General features: G+C 38.2%; 1 protein-coding gene across 1 annotated transcript; it reads left to right on the top strand.

Annotated features, from left to right (window-relative positions):
* The first annotated feature begins 15,726 nt into the window (after positions 1–15,726).
* On the top strand, positions 15,727–17,568 carry SCG2 (secretogranin II). Its single transcript, XM_068969600.1, has one exon. It carries the CDS (start codon positions 15,727–15,729, stop codon positions 17,566–17,568), a length of 1,842 nt encoding a protein of 613 aa, XP_068825701.1.
* Positions 17,569–17,974: the final 406 nt, after the last annotated feature.

The raw sequence follows: 17,974 nt of genomic DNA, 5'->3' as shown, positions 1-17,974 counted from the left end.
GGAGACACATTCACCATGTAGCCTATGTAAGGTCCAATTATACAAAACCAAGTGCCAGCAATGCCTAATTAGATTTAAATGTGTTCAGCGGGGATTCCACTTATTTAAAAGACGATCACCAAATTCTTTAGCTTAAATTTGTTTTACTCTCCTCATCATATTTTGGGGGTGGGATAAAATACTGAGACTATGAGGGTGAAAACTGTAATCTCAATTCTGATGGGGGGTGGAGAGTTCCTATCATGTCAGCATAATTGCCAGGTGCCAGCTCTCCCTCATGGTTTGCCCCAGGGCAGCAAACAGAAGTAGTAGAGGAGGCTTTGTGAGAATCTTTAGAAAGCTTTTCCATGTCCATGGCTTTGGGGAAGTTGTCCTCAGCAATCCCACCAATGGGATGCTCAACATTTTAGTTCTCTTACTCTCTATGTCTTACTGTGTATAAGAACTGACTCACTGGAAAAGACCCTGATGCTGGGAAAGATTGAAGGCAGGAGGAGAAGGGGACGACAGAGAATGAGATGGTTGAATGGCATCACCGACTGGACATGAGTTTGAGCAAGCTCTGGGAGTTGGTAATGGACAGGGAAGTCTGGTATGCAACAGTCTATGGGGTTGCAAAGGCTGAACATGACTGAGTGACTGAACTGAACTGAAATGACTCGCTATGTTCTTTTCATGCTCCATTCCAGTAGTTTTTGTCAACTTCTCGGCATTCGCTTTAATCAGACCTGGCAGGCTCATCCCAAGTCTCCAGAAATTCAACAAAAGGCCTCTGTCTCCAGTTTCCTGACCTTGAACTCATTGATTTCTCCAGGTTCTACTTACCATGGAAGCCCCCTCTTTCAGAGTCTGCTCCTTTAACCTCTAATTCAGAACCTTCCTCTGGTCCAGTTCCCTGGTGTCCATGGTTGATGTAGGATGATTTTTCTTGGCTCTAATTTAGCTTGAGCTCAACTGCTACCTTATATTCTTAAATATTTCCAGATTTGGGACCTGGGGTAAACAGGGCCAGACTTGGTGTTCAGTCTGACTTGGTGTTCAGAAAGTCCATCCACCCTCAACCCCTTGATAGCCTAGGAAATGGGGGCCAGGTTATCTCTTTTCTTTTTCTCCCTTAAGCAGGGGCTGGTTATTATAGAAGAAAAGAGTATTAGATCTCATAATTTGCCAGTAACTGAATTTATTACGGCTTTCCACTTAATCCTCCCAGTGTCCTTATAAGGATGGGAAACATTGAGTGGTAAAGCCAGAAATACAGCCCAGATTGTCTGACCACAGGTCATTTGTGTCTGTTCATGACACTCTTTGAACCTCATTGGCCCATCAACAAAATTAGTTGAATCACGTAATATTGTCCATATGCAACAATTTTTATCTAAAAATGGCAATTTCAGAGAATTTGACATATAAATGGCACCCCACTCCAGTACTCTTGCCTGGAAAATCCCATGGGCAGAGGAGCCTGGTAGGCTGCAGTCCATGGGGTCGCGAAGAGTCGAACACGACTGAGTGACTTCACTTTCATGCACTGGAGAAGGAAATGGCAACCCACTCCAGTGTTCTTGCCTGGAAAATCCCAGGGATGGGGGAGCCTGGTGGGCTGCTGTCTATGGGATTGCACAGAGTCAGACAAGACTGAAGCGACTTAGCAGCAGCATTTCCTATGTAAAGATACAGTCATTGTAAAACTTGTGGCACATAGTAAGCTTAATAAACATTAACTATTCTCACTATACCATTCCCTTCATTTTCCTATTTCATCTTTTTGTGTGTGTTTCCATAGCTTTCTGCTCCTTTTATTACAGTTATAGGAATATCCATAGAATTTGGCATCTAGTAGAAATTCAATTATTGAATTGGATTTGATTGACTTTGCAAAGAAAAACAAAACAAAACTTGTGCTATAGTCTAGGAATTCCAGAGTAGATGTCATTTACAACCAGCAACTATATGCATCATATTCTGAGCCATACATGTTGATGTATGGTATGTACTTTTCCTTTTCTCATCTAAGAATTCCTGAAAAATGGTTATCTCAGTGTTCTCTTGTGGCTATGTGATAAAAACTATGAGATAAAACTATTGATAAAACTATGATAAAAACTATAATTCCAGGGCCCAAAGAGGAAGATATTCTGATAGCAGAAGAAATCTTGGCTTCTGGCAAATCCCTTTTTTATTCTTAAAATAGACTCATTCTTTAAACTGGGTTTGTTATCTTTGTATTTGGAAGACACAGGTAAATCCTGGAACATGGATGTCTTCTGAGGAAGCACAGGTATGAGGAGAGAGGCCCTGGACCCAGAGATGAGGCTCCAGAATAGCCATGCACCCCGTGATCATCTGCAGGGTATGGGGCCAGATTGCTCCATAGACAATGGAAGAAAGCTCTGTGTAAAGACGCAGCCTGCTTGGGAGGTTGAGATGAAGCAAATGCATCTATTTCCCCAGCAGCTTGAAACCATCTTAGACAAGTACCAAGTTTCCCTGCTCTCTGAAGTCTCCAGCCTGACTATGCAGGACTAACTGTGGTCTCTCTCCATCCACTGCTCCTTGTGTATATGTTTATCCTAGCCCATTACAATTAGCTCTGTATACAGATGTCTTCCCCAAAAGCCATTTTCCTCACTAGACTCCATGGGTGTATGGGCAACCCCTGAATTTTATTCACATTCTATCCTTTGATACCTTCTATAATCTCAGTGCAATGTCTGGCACCAGGGAAATACCTGATAAATATTTGCTAATAATAATAGTAATAGTACTATATACTATATTACTACTACTAATAAGTATCACTCTATTTATTAAATGCTTACGGTTGAATGTGCAAAAAACCCTGTGGGGTGCCTAATGATTTCTACTTTATGGATGAGAAAGCAGAGTCACAAAGAAAACACCCTGATCAGACCTCCACACTGGGTCAGTGGCAGAGACAGTGTTCAAACCTGGGCAGCCTGGTGCCAGAACTTGCCCATTAACCAATTCTCCCTTCTTTTAACAGATAAGAGATCCTTGACTTTTGGCTAAGATGAAGAGTAACGAAGCATAGTTCGGAAGGAAGGAATCCACGGCTGTAGTAGACAAATGGGATTTTTATCTCCTTGCCTTTTGGTGGCTGCTGTTAAAAGACCCCCAAATCCTACTTCAATTCTTAGATACTAGGGAGACAGAGGCAATTTAGAGATTTCATAGTTGAGGTCAGGAAACAAAAGCCCTTAAGGAGTCCCCTTCGCTCAGAAACCTGACTCTGGCTCAGCCAGCAAGATGGCTGGAAGCCTTCGGGATGGCAGTCATTTCCGGGGCTGCGTGTGGTGCCTGCATCCCCGGGGCCTCTGAAACGCTGCTGCTGTGCTGTCTCTAGCATCAGCCTCCTGAAGTCCGCCCATCAGGAAAAGGCACCGAAGTCACGACACTTCAGCTTTGTTCCCGAGGCTCATTAAGACAGAGCCGGGGGATGAATGGAACGAACGGCCTCGTCTTTATGAATGCTTAATACGAAAATTGCCTCCACTGTGCCCCTTCGTGCTGGGCTGTGCGGAGATGCTGATGATTAAACCGTGAACCTGGCCTTGGGCTGAGCGGCGGAGGCGCGGGCCTAAAAAGAAATGTTCGCTTTCATTCATAGCTGCCTCTCAGCCCCAGCAAACCATGACTCACGTCTTATTCCCAATAGCCGTGTGTGTTTGGACTTCCAATTCATCCGTCTGACGCCACTCTGGAGTCGGGGCAGCCTGTGCCAGAAGCAGCCTCCCAGAAGAAACCCCACCTCCGCGGGCTGGAGAGCGGAACTGGCTTCCAGCGTTTACGCAAACACTTGCGTTTCTTCTCTTCCTTCTAATTGAGGCGAGGTTGCAAACGACTTGCCTTGCAGCAGCGTCCAGAAAATCAATTCTGATCACACTGATACAAAGGAAACAACATTTTTTTTTTGCTTGGTTACCGTTTTAAAATTCAGGTATAGTAGGCTCGGTGAATTCTCAGGGGCTGGGAGACGAATAGTAATCAGGCAATCCAGCTGCAGAAAGCTTCAAACTTTCCAGGGCATTTCTGCAACTGTTATATAACTGGATTCTTGCAGCAACTGTCTGAGGCCCGCAGCCTAGGTAATAGGACCCTCACTTGACAAGTGAGGAAACCGAGGCCCAGAGAGGTTGAGTGATTTGCCTGAGGTCACACAGCTAGACAGAAGCTTGGCATTCTATTTTCTGCTACCTGTAACTGCTGCTGTTTAATTTTTTCTTAGGCAAGTTTGACTGTGGAACTGAAATATTTTTTATATTAAGAAATTTTTTTTCTTTTTGTTCATTGAATATAACATTCTTGGAGATGAGAAGAGGAGGAGGAGGATGTGACTTTATAGCCAGTAGTTCTGGGCACCAAAATGAGAATTAAATCTCACTGAAGGTTATTTTTCCATGGTGGCTCAGACAGTAAAGAATCTGTCTGCAATGCAGGAGACCTGGGTTTGATCCCTGGATTGGGAAGATTCCCTGGAGGAGGGCATGGCACCCCTCTCCAGTATTATTGCCTGGAGAATCTCCATGGTCAGAGGAGCCTGGTGGGCTACAGTCCATGAGGTCACAAAAAGTTAGACACGACTGAACAACTAAGCACACAGCACAAGGTTAAACAACAGTGTAACAGACTTTTCCCCCAAAATTGTCAATCAAAGAATTATTTCTGCTATCTCTAAGCATTATCAATACTATTATTTTCTTAGTATGTATTTTCTATATTTAAGAAAACATAGGGATTTCCTTAAGTTCAGTGGCTAATACTCCATGCCCTCAGTGCAGGGTGCCCAGGTTCAAACCCAGATTGGGGAACTAGATCCCACATGCCCCAAATAAGAGTTCACATACCACAACTAAAAAAGGAAATTCACATGCTGCAATTAAAAAGTTTGCATGCTGCAACTGAAGATCCCATATGCTGTAACCAAAAAAAAAAAAAAAAAAAAAAATCCTACATGTTTCAACTAAAAAAGATCCCTTATGCTACAACAAAGATCAAATAAGACCCGGCACAGCCAAATAAATAAAATAAATATTAGAAAAGAAAAAATATAGAAAAATGTGTTCTGTAAATGCTTCTTTTGTTAAGCTTAAATATAAGGAGGTCTATATCACTGCCTCAATTTGTAAATTTTACCACCTACATAAACAGGAGGCAACCTAAACCATAATGCAATAAAAATATAAAGTTGTTAACAAATCTTGGTAGATCCTGCAACTTACAGACAGCTCTAAGCCTGAGACCAAAAAGGAAGATTTTCAAATGTTAGAAAACTGTTAAAAACACACTAGCCCCCAGCTGAAACTGTCTTCTTCATGTAACCAAGAAAATTGTGATATTGTGCAAGGAATACATTTCAGACTATGAAATTCAGTGTTACTTGATGCTATGTCTACATCTGGCATCAAATGACTTCTGATAGTGCTGTGGATATGCCTCTATACATTGGGAAACAGAGATACATCTGATTGGCTACTTGGAAAACAGGAATCCCAGGAAGCAAGACAAGGGCCTCACTGAAAATTCATCTCATCATTTTTGTCTGGGTATGACTATGACAGTAGGGTATAGACATTCAAGTTATAATGATGTCCCAAACCAGTTGATTTCAATAGTTGTATCAGTCAGGACAGGCTAGGTTATATGTGGTAACAATGAATACTGAATTACAACTGTTCAGTTCAGTTCAGTTCAGTTGTTCAGTCGTGTCCAGCTCTCTGTGACCCCATGGATTGCAGCACGCCAGGCCTCCCTGTCCATCACCAACTCCCGGAGTTCACTCAGACTCACGTCCATCGAGTCAGTGATGCTGTCCAGCCATCTCATCCTCTGTCATCCCCTTTTCCTCATGCCCCCAATCCCTCCCAGCATCAGTGTCTTTTCCAATGAGTCAACTCTTCCCATGAGGTGGCCAAAGTACTGGAGTTTCAGCTTTAGCTGAAAACTAAAATAAAATGAAAACACTCCTTCCAAAGAACACCCAGGGCTAATCTCCTTTAGAATGGACTGGTTGGATCTCCTTGCAGTCCAAGGGACTCTCAAGAGTCTTCTCCAACACCACAGTTCAAAAGCATCAATTCTTCAGTGCTCAGCTTTCTTCACAGTCCAACTCTCACATCCATCTATGACCACTGGAAAAACCATAGCCTTGACTAGACGGACCTTTGTTGGCAAAGTAATGTCTCTGCTTTTGAATATGCTATCTAGGTTGGTCATAACTTTTCTTCCAATGAGTAAGCGTTTTTTAATTTCATGGCTGCAATCACCATCTGCAGTGATTTTGGAGCCCCTCAAAATAAACTCAGCCACTGTTTCCCCATCTATTTCCCATGAAGTGATGGGACCAGATGCCATGATCTTTGTTTTCTGAATGTTGAGCTTTAAGCTAACTTTTTCACTCTCTTCTTTCACTTTCATCAAGAGGCTCTTTAGTTCCTCTCCACTTTCTGTCATAAGGGTGGTGTCATCTGCATCTAGGTGATGCCAATATTGCTGATCTGGACTGCACTTTGAAAATCACTGCTGTACCATGTATTTTATATCCCCCCACTTACAGTTCAAATAACTTCAGTGTCAAAATAATTAGATGTTTCAACTTGTGTGCTAATTTCTGGACAAAAATATCCAAGAGAAAAATCAACCGTGATGTGAAATACAGACACAATGGCTGGATTCGAGGAGAACATTTTAGGTTTTCAGCTCTTACATCATATCATGTATGCAAGTGCCCTACCTCCAGAACTGATATATTCATTTTATCAAAACAGCTCTCTAAAATCCACGCAAAGGCTAAGTGAACTGTGAAAGTCATCTGGTATGTCAGTGGGAGCCCCAGACCTGAAATGCTTAAGTGAAGTCACTTAGTCTTGTCCAACTCTTTGCTACCCAATTACTGTAGCCTACCAGGCTTCTCTGTCCATGGGATTTTCCAGGCAAGAACACTGGAGTGGGTTGCCATTTTCTTCTCCAGGAGATCTTCCCAACCCAGGGATTGAACCTAGGTCTCTTGCATTGTAGGCAGATGCTTTACCACCTGAGCCACCTGGTAAAGATGCTGAACTTTGATCTTCAAGATTCTCCTACATCATTCTGGATTTCCTATTAAAAGGAGGCATAGGAGTATGTGGTTGGGTTGTTTCCAAACAGAAAATATCCTTATTAAAATATTTGCATGTAAATACTGAAAATGTTGATTCACAAAACAATTGTGGCAGGAAAATTTGAAAGATTAAGACATACAGTGCTGTTTTAGGCAAAGTAACTTCTAGCACATGAACTTTGTTCTCCCAAAGCCCACTGAAGGAGCAGATGCCCAAACATGTATGGTATTAGATTTAAGAGAATGGTGCTTTCTCTTCCTATGAGCACCAGATGGCTTCAGAATCCAAAGGCAATGGAGAAGAAAGCCTAAATTTATTTGGTTTAAGTGGTTCTCACTGAGGGTTTATGAGAAAGATCATATTTTAGTACTTAGTAAACAAATGCAAATGTATTTTCACAGATGATTTTCATTTCACAAAGAAAAGAGGTATTGGATTCAAGGGTTAGAAAGCATCTTAAATGTTATCTAGTCCATATGAGGCCACCACTAATTGCTAAGAGGAGCAAAAATGTTACAAAGAATAAAGAGATACTACAATTATAAGTAGTTTGGTTTTCTTTATGTGAAATTTAAAACTTTAACTAAAGTACTAGGAAAATGTTTTACAAAATAAGGGAAACAGTAGAAAAAAAGAAAGCGCTCCTATAATGAAAAAAAATTTATCTTAAAAAAAATTTTAAGCATAATTTCCTGGCAGTGCCTGGAGCTCTAACAAATAAAGGCAGTTTGTTTGCATAAGGATACTTTGAGAGGATAAAAATTTCCAAAATGGAGTGTTTGAAGCTTTGACAGTAGGCATGAGAAAATGTTAACTCAATTCAACACAACTTATTTTTGGCCAGCCATTGTCCAAATGAATGTCATCTGAAAAACTAGGTAGTTATAGTATTAAGTAGTTACAATATTAATATTAATACAATATGAAGTTTCCAATTTATATGTTCTCTGACAAGCTCTGCTTTTGCAAGGGAAGTAGAAAAACGTTTTACTCTTCTTTGATGGTGAGTTTTCTTTTTAAAGTCATCTTATGTCATGAAGGAACATTTATTGTTTTATTGTAATAAAATGTAATTTATTGTAGCAAAGTATAATAACAAATAAATTGTGATAAATTCCAATTGTAATAAATTAGAACTTATTGTAATACATTGTACTATAATTAGAAGAGTTTAGGTAAATTTTGGAAGCAACACATCAAGGAGGTAAAGTGGCAATAAGAAGTATAAAGAAGGAAAGCAGGAAGGAGGGAAGAGAGGAAAACAGGGGATGAATGAGTGATGAAAAGGATCCCAGGCCTTGAGGGACTCAGGGAAGACAGTACAGACCACCTCCGTCCCCCAGCAAGTGCCGGAGGACCTCAGGTCACATATGCTGCAGACTGGTTGCTATTCAGTTGCCAAATTGTGTCTGACTCCATGACCCAATGGATTCCATCATGCCAGGCTTCTCTGTCCCTCACCATCTTCCAGAGTTTGCCCTCTTTCATGAATCATTACCTTGTAATGGCAAAGGGGCTTGCCTAACTCAGTGAAGTTATGAGCCATGCCATGCAGGGCCACCCAAGACAGACGGGTCATAGTGGAGAGTTCTGACAAAACGTGATCCCCTGGAGGAAGGAATAGCAAACTACTCCAGTGAACTCGCTGTGAGAACTCCTAGAGCTGTATAAAATAAGGCTGCAGACTGGATTCTCCATGAAAATCTTGTTTTCCGAGAGAGAGGGGTGAGGGAGGAAGTTAGAGGAAAACGGGAAGGGGGAAAGAGGGGAGAGAAAGAGAAGAAAGAAGACATATTAGCCTTCTGGATCTTAATTGCTTTCATATAAATTGAAACAAAATGAGAAGTGTAATGGAGTGGAAGAGACATTTCAAATTGAAGGATTACTAAGGTAGAGAATTGCATGTACAAATGATAGGAAAATCAGAATCTGGTCTAAATGAAATATGAAATTAAATAACAAAGGACAAAATGACTAAGATTTAAGAAAATCTGATCTTAAAAAGGAACGAGTCCCTTCTAATTACTTAAATTTAAGTTGTGAATGATTAGCTTGATCTTAACAGCACCACGGTGAGGATGCAAACTAATTTAGTAAAAACCATTATCATACACACTACATAATTATTTTGAAAATGTCCAAGATATAGAGCTTTGCTTCTTGGAGGCAATGATAATTGGCAATTTAGAGCTAACAGAAAATTAAAATCTTGTGAGGAATGTTCAAAATGATCTTATCTCAAGCTTAGTGATAAAAAGATTTATAGGTTATCTTTACTATATTATACATGCTCTAAAAGATTCAACAAGAAGTTTGCTTTCTCTATGTATATTGCATTTTAACTTTTTTTTCCAAATAGATTTCTATTAGGAAATATAGTTTCCTTTAGAAAAAATAGCTACTGGCAAAAAATTAATGACTTTTAGAAATATATTAAGTATAACTCATTGAAAAATCCATAAAACACAGGCCACTGAATAGAATTTTCCAAATTCAGTAACTACTCTCTTATTTGGAAGACATTATAATATGTCCCCGTAGCGTCAAGGAGGTGATCTAATGTTGACTCTTGTTTTCCATGTTTGCTGCCCCAAATAGGAGTCTGGGGCTGTACCACCTGAGCAGTGACCAGGAAAAACAATAAGAATAACCCCTGAGAATTTTGTCGAAGGGATTGTATTCTAGACTTGGATCTTTCGTTATTAGATCCAAGCCATAGTCATTTCTGTATTCCTGTCACCTAGCTAGAGTGCCCAAATCATGGTCTTGATTATGGCTATACCTATGGAAAGAGCTAAGTTCAAATCTTACCTTTACCAATTATGAGAGAGGAAACAGTGTCCAACTGAGTTATTTCTGAGCTTCAGTTTCTTCAACTGTAAAGTGGAGACAAATATAGCTACCTATTATAGTTGACAAGAGGATTAAATTAGATTCCCGAAACTCCAAGCACAGTGCCTGGAACATAATGGAACTCAGTAAATGGTAGGTGTTTATCACAGTTTTATATAGTAGAAAGGAATTCAGTTACTCACAAATGGCTCATTGCTCTCCCAATGCTCTACCTTTAGCTGATAAAGCCAGTCTATCCCTCTGGTTGCCTCCTGACATCTCACTTCTACTTTGAGTTTTTGAATGAGGTTTTATATGGATTTTTAATAATTAAAGACATTCTCAGCAAAGAGTTTGACTATGGGATCTTAGAAGAATGATAGCTTCTGATCCTTGCCAAAAAGTTTAGTTTCATATATATACACTAGCTGATCAAGACTGACTTCCTTGAGGGTTGTTGAGACCTCTATTGAATCAAGTCAACCCTTTAAGAGTAATCTTGTGGAATTTTCTGATGCTGTGTTGATATTGGTTAGTTCAACTGGCCACACAGAAGTACTGGAAAGTAAATTAGGTGAAACTCAGAGTGGTTTATCTTTGTCAGGATTTAAGAAAATGTTATGTGTGCAAAGCTAACAAAGATATCTGCAAATGAACTTATTTTTTTGAGATGCACTTGAGAAATGAGATTTGTTAACTCAGGTCTCATCAACTTAGCACTTAAACTTAATGGTGCTAAAAACCCATTATGAGGCATAAATAGATTAGATAAATTGTCCATAGGACTCCAGTTTAAGCCTATAAGTTCCATGTCAATCCACAAATGACCAGTCATCAGGAATCAAATATCTTAACCAGGAGATCAAAGAGAGAAAATCAAGGGTTACTTTCCCCAAGATTATTTTTTTCCTAAGGTTTTAAACTGTTTCTGTTTCCTCAAGGAGTTTAAGAGTATTGTGGTGTACCTAGAATAGTTAGAAATCATTAAATAAAACTTGATAATGGAAACCTCAGCTCAGGCTTCTTTTCCTGGAACCCTTCCCATTCAAGATTTCTAGACTGAACAATGTTCCCTATTGTGTCTGCTGGCTGACATCTTTCTTAGTGCTTTCCAATTTATATCAAATAAAAATAACCTGTTGTCTCTTATCCTAGAATAAAAATAATCTGTTTGTCTCTTATCCCCACTAGACCAATACATATCTTGGGTTGCCCCAAAAGCTTGGTTGTTCAGGTTGTTTCATAACATCTTATAGAAAAACCAAATGAACTTTTTGGCCAACCTAACAGATATATATGCATATGCATATATACATGTAGATACTATTCATCTTTGTATCTAGAACTTAGTAGGCATTACAACGTACTGAGCAAGTAAATCAGTGGCTAATTATTCATTTAACAGAGACAAAAGGGATCTTTTATATAGCAAGATTCTTTTGCATTAAGTTTATTTCAAAATATATGGTTTTTAGAAAAACAATATCTTTAATAAAATGAAGTTAAAAATTTAGACTTATATGAATTATAAACTATATAATCAGGTTACCTGGTAAAGCACAGCAATGATTATGACTACAAGTCCGAGAGGTTGGAAGTTAAGCATTAATACTATATTATTCCTTGAATTGGTCACATTTATGGAATGTATTCAATTCACCTGATTCAACTGGAGGAAGAAAATATTTATAGTATAACTTCCTTTCAGTTACAAACAATTACAATTGTATATGTGTAACACTTTTCTCAAACAGCAAATTTTTTTTTTCTTTTTCTTATTGAAAGTATTCTCAACTTCCGAGCTTCCCTTTTTGAGATCAGATGTTGTAAAAGATGCCAACAGATTCATATAGAATTATCAACTATTAGACCCGAGTCCTTAGAAATACAAACTTCAAAATTATATTGAAACCATAGACTAAAATCCTAATTTATTAGAGCCTTGAGGTCGACTCACATAAAAAAAGAGGACACTTTTTTATTCAAATAAACATGATTTTAAAAACAATGCTACTTGTGGTTATGATATGAAATACGACTTCATATTCATAACGTGCATTCTGTTCCTCTTGAAGCATACTGAGGAATGTTAATGTAATTTCTTTGTGGACACTGAAGGAAAAAAAAGGTCCTTATCTGTAAAACTTTCTTTTAACAATGATGACAATAACAACAATAGCAACAGGAAACCCTTATCACAAGCTGTTTGGACACAGATGAGATTATATTGCAATTAGCCACGTCTATCTGATGGATTTTTCTAAGGGAAATTGTGCAGAACATTTTATTTCAAGCCTCAAAGATTTTGTTAAAAGAAAGGGAACTGCAGTTTTTGCCACAGAAAGACAGGTGGCGTAAGCATGCAACTTTTTTTTTTTTTTTTAATCTATAAAGTGATTATTTTCTCTCGGGTTCTTTGAAAAAGCTCGCCTGTGCTCCGGTTTGTGGCTGAGCGGGTGACGTCAGTGTGGCAGTGCGGAGTCAGGCGCAGCGGCTCTCTATAAGCCGAGGAGCTGTCCGGGTGCTGAAACTGTCCGAGCTGCTCAAGCCGCGGACCAGGAGGAACATGCTGTGGACTTCCTCTGCCATATAAATAAGAGGTAAGACTGCTTTTCCCTTCTACTTACTGGAAAGTTCTAAATTGCGTATTCTCTCCTTAATTCCTAGCTAAGAAGAAAAGGACCATTTGGCAAGCTTATATCTATAGAATAACGGAACGGCAACCTGCTGCTCATCTGTCAACCTAAGGACACTGTATATATGTATATATATATGCATGATTGCGTCTGTGATTTACACTGCTTGCTGTCAGGTATTTATTAACCATTGTGTTATTTAGATAATCATATGTAAGAATATGAAAAAGTTAAGGATATTTGTGTCAATACACATTATTAATGTAAAGTTAACCAAGCCTGACATTTGGTTTCTTTCCTTAGTTTATTGTTTCTTCCCCTAAGGACCAGATACAAGGGCAGGGATACAATTTATATACTTAATATACTTAACAGTAGGTGTCCGATGATTCAAAGGCTGTTAAACAGGTTCCGGTGATAGAAACAACCAATTTTGGAGCTAGGTTTGTTTGCTTGCTTGTTTTTTCTTTGACATTTACTTTGTAAGAGCTCAAATTTAACTAACTGTATAAAATTATTTTCTAAATTGGTATACTCTGAAAGGGTTTACATTATTGTTTACTAATTTTGGTCCTAGCAGAGTAAGACTAGAATGAGCTTCTTCGATTTTTTCAGGGGGAAATATTATCTTGGGTTTTAGGTTGGATATGACCATGGATTACAAAGAAATAACTGAAATGTATGAGGAAACATTTATAACCATATAAATTATTTATTATTATGCTTTGGTTAAAAGAGGTTGTACAACATTTTGCTAAATATTTTGAATGGGACAAGTGTTTCTTTTTCCTGTATCCTAACTAATTGCATTGCTCAAATTTGATACATCCAGTTGCATTTGTCAATGCTCTAGCATAATTTCAATAGAAAAGACATTTTATCTTATGAGGTTTTTTGGTTCAAACTCTACATAGAACATCAGAACTGTTAAAACCACCTTCAATATTTAGATGAGCTGCTATCAGCTCATCTAAAAAATATCCCTTGAGTCTTAGTCAAAGGCAATAACAATGTCACCCAAACTGAATCTGAGTAAATGACCAAACGGTAGCTCTTGTTACGCCTGTGGTTTAAATAACTGAACTGAATATTCTGCCCCAACACCACAGCAAAGTTCACCTACAAAATAATGATTTTAAAGATCATCACATAACCTAGCATATAACTGGGTTAAGGATACTTCAGGGTAATCGTTTCAAAGAAAATACATTCACTAAGATTCTTAAAATTGCTAGTCCAAATGCCAATGTGGAAAGTTGATTTTAAAATTTAAACTAATCCTGAAATAATATAAACAAGAATGCATAATGTACTTTTATTTAAGCTAAAAAGTTATAAATACAATTTGCTCTAGTAAACATTGATTCATAGTAAGTATTTTAGAAGTTTCCTCTGACATGCCTTTAAATATTTTCCCTTCAGTAAATTAAGTAGCCAAATTAATGTAAGTAAATGTATATTTAAATAATTAATTTAAATAATCATTTTAATAAATAAGTCTGTACTAAAGAAATTTCTGTAAGTACAACATTTTTAGATTCTAAAAACTGAAAATATTACTTAAATACCAATATGATCTAGTGAACAATGATATTTTCTACAATTGATGTCTAAGCTAACAGTAATGATATCCAATAACTTAACTTATATATCACAAAACCATAATTGAGTTAAGATATCATGAGCAAACTTATAATATTCCTTTACTTTATTTGTAACAAAATTGCACATATTAAAATAGATTTCAATGTTAGCAATGCCAACTGTAAAACATGTAAAAACTAATCCTCTTGCTAATTCATACAAGAGACTATAAGGCCTTGAAGAAAAAGAATGAATGAAAAATTTTAAATGGAAGAATTCAATACACTGTATGCATTTTTCTGAACTGGGAATTACATACTGATTATTTTAAAATTTTCTAACAGAATGAGTCATTTGAGATTTCATAGGTCCACACCCAAAAAGACACAGAGTCAAGCTGAATTTGAACACTTACAAGTTCAGAAATAGACTGGTTCAGAAAACTTATGTTCTCTTTGTAGCATCTGTTATTATTTACTATATCTCTTGAGGGCTGAGGAAAATATAATCATGATTGCATTTTACAAGACAGTCACAGCAAAATTATTAGAAGAAATATGGGGCACAGATGTTTTAAAACAGTTTATATTTTGGTACATTGGTACATTTACACTGAAATAAATATCATTGGATATCGTGGATTTTTTTTTTTTTTTGCAATTCTTACTATTGTGCTTGTGTATCCTGATAGTACCATGTGTGCTATTACATCAATCAAGATGAGTGATTATAAAATACCAGACTTCTAAATTCAATATTTTGGAATTCATGGACTGAATAAATAGTGCTTTGGGGATATTAAAAATAAAAAAAAAACTTTGTTAAGTTTGCCAACTAGCTTGGACTTGAGAAGACCCATATTCTGGAGGTCATTAAGGTACAGACCTTCCAAAATTAATAATATGATTTGGTATCAGACTAAAGGACAAGTTATTTCTGAAAATATATATGAATGAGACTCATCCACAAGAGAATTCAGTATGATTAACATTAACATGGAATATCACTTCATCTTATATAGTAATGTCACTTTTGTTATATTTCTACAACAAATTAGATGGACAAGTCAGTAATTAAACCACATGGTTTTTGATAAGGATATAAGTCTGTGTGTGTGTGTACATGCATGTCTTAAATTGAGCCATCTAATTTTTCTGCCAGTGCTTTCAGTATAAATGCTGTACAAAAAACTAAAACTCATCTTGGAAAATCTTTATTTAACAGAAATAATGCATCCTAAAACAAAACATGTCTTATAAGTTAAAAAATCATACTTGAGAAACCTCACATCAGTGTTTTTGCTATTATTTTAACCAAAAGAATGCCATATAAATTTGATGCAAAATGGGCAACAATTTTGCTAAAGATCCCTGTGGTTAGCTTGTGAAGATTGTGTATGAAACATTTATAGTTTTCAAAAAGAGTCATCCTAAATTAATGTGGAGTAATCTATGTTCTTTTTCCCCCTCAATGATTAATTACTTTTTTTGCTATAGAGTCAAATAGTTTCATTGTGTTAACTCATGTTTTCTATGCTTTAAGGAAATCTTTCAAACATGGCAGAAGCTAAGACTCACTGGCTTGGAGCAGTCCTGTCTCTCATCCCTTTAATTTTCCTCCTCTCTGAAGCTGAAGCTGCTTCATTTCAGAGAAACCAGCTGCTTCAGAAGGAACCAGATCTCAGATTGGAAAATGTCCAAAGGTTTCCCAGTCCTGAAATGATCAGGGCTTTGGAGTACATAGAAAAGCTCCGACAGCAAGCTCACAAAGAAGAAAGCAGCCCAGACTACACCCCCTACCAAGGTGTTTCTGTTCCCCTTCAGCAAAAAGAAAACAGTGACTTGCCAGAAAGTTCGAGGGATTCCCTGAGTGAAGATGAATGGATGAAGATAATAGCTGAAGCTTTGAGACAGGCTGAAAATGAGCCCCAGTCTGCCCCAAAGGAAAACAGGCCTTATACTTTGAATTCAGAGAAGAGCTTTCCAATGGACATGCCTGATGATTATGAGACTCAACAGTGGGCAGAGAGAAAGCTCAAGCACATGAGATTCCCTCCTATGTATGAAGAGAATTCCAGGGACAACCCCTTCAAACGCACAAATGAAATGGTGGAGGAGCAATACACTCCTCAAAATCTTGCTACATTGGAGTCTGTCTTCCAAGAGCTGGGGAAACTGACAGGACCAAACAACCAGAAGCATGAGAGGGCTGACGAGGAGCAAAAACTTTACACAGACGATGAAGATGATATCTACAAGGCTAATAACATTGCCTATGAAGACGTGGTTGGGGGAGAAGATTGGAACCCAGTAGAGGAAAAAATAGAGAGTCAAACTCAGGAAGAGGTAAGAGACAGCAAAGAGAATGCAGACAAAACTGAGCAAATCAATGACGAAATGAAGCGTTCCGGGCAGCTGGGCCTCCAAGATGAAGATCTCCAGAAAGAGAGTAAAGACCAACTCTCAGATGATGTCTCCAAAGTAATTGCCTATCTGAAAAGGTTAGTGACTGCTGCAGGAAGTGGGAGGTCCCAGAATGGGCAAACTGGGGAAAGAGCAACCAGGCTCTTTGAGAAACCACTTGATCCTCAATCTATTTATCAGCTGATTGAAATCTCAAGGAATTTACAGATACCCCCTGAAGACTTGATTGACATGCTCAAAACTGGAGAGAAGCCAGTGGAACCAGAGCAGGAGCTTGAGATTCCTGTTGAACCTGAAGACATCTCAGAGGTTGACTTAGACCATCCAGATCTGTTCCAAAATAAGATGCTCTCCAAGAATGGCTACCCCAAAGCACCTGGTCATGCTGTGGCAGAGGCCCTACCAGAAGGGCTCAGTGTGGAGGACATTCTAAATCTTTTAGGGATGGAGAGTGCTGCAAATCCAAAGCCTCCATATTTTCCCAATCAGTATAACCGAGAGAAAGTTCTGTCAAGACTGCCCTATGGTCCTGGAAGATCTAAAGCTAACCAGCTCCCCAAAGCTGTCTGGATGCCAGATGTTGAAAACAGACAGATGGCATATGAGAACCTGAATGACAAGGATCAAGAACTAGGGCAGTACTTGGCCAGGATGCTGGTTAAATACCCTGAGATCATGAATGCCAACCCAGTGAAGCGAGTTCCCAGTCAAGGCTCAACTGAAGATGATCGACAGGGTGAGAACCAAATCGAGCAGGCCCTCAAAGAGCATTTGAGTCAACACAGCTCTCAGGAGACTGACAAACTGGCCTTGGTAAGCAAAAGGCTCCCTGTAGGGACCCCAAAGAGTGATGATACTTCCAACAGACCGTACTTAGATGAAGATCTGTTAGTGAAAGTGCTGGAATACCTCAACCAAGAAAAGGCAGAAAAGGGAAGGGAGCACATTGCTAAGAGAGCAATGGAAAATATGTAAGCAGCTTTCATTGATTGCCCTGTTTTCACCCCTCCCATCCCAAGCGAACCCCAATATTTCTCTTTAGTGTGCTGACTTCTTTCTTGTTAACACTGTAATACCTTTAAATGCTGTACAAGCAGATGATTCCATTTCACTGGAGTATCTGCTTCAGTTACTCTGAACTGTTCTCTTGTGTATGGGTATGTGTAAATGTTATGACTTCTGAATAAAAATATTAATCATAACCCTAATTCAAGAAAGATATCTATGATAGTGTTTAATAGTGTATCTAATAGCCGTGGCATTGTTGATGCTCACATATGATAAAGAGTGTCCTATAAGTCTCTTGAAAGTTTTTAATATTTACTGAATTATTTTGTTACTGTCTGTAGTGTTTTGTGGAGTACTGGAGCAAAAAAAAATA

Source organism: Capricornis sumatraensis, chromosome 3 (assembly GCF_032405125.1).
Source record: "Capricornis sumatraensis isolate serow.1 chromosome 3, serow.2, whole genome shotgun sequence".
In the NCBI taxonomy this organism is placed as follows: domain Eukaryota; kingdom Metazoa; phylum Chordata; class Mammalia; order Artiodactyla; family Bovidae; genus Capricornis; species Capricornis sumatraensis.
Note: the sequence above shows the minus strand (reverse complement) of the source record. Positions and strands in the feature narration are given on the sequence as shown.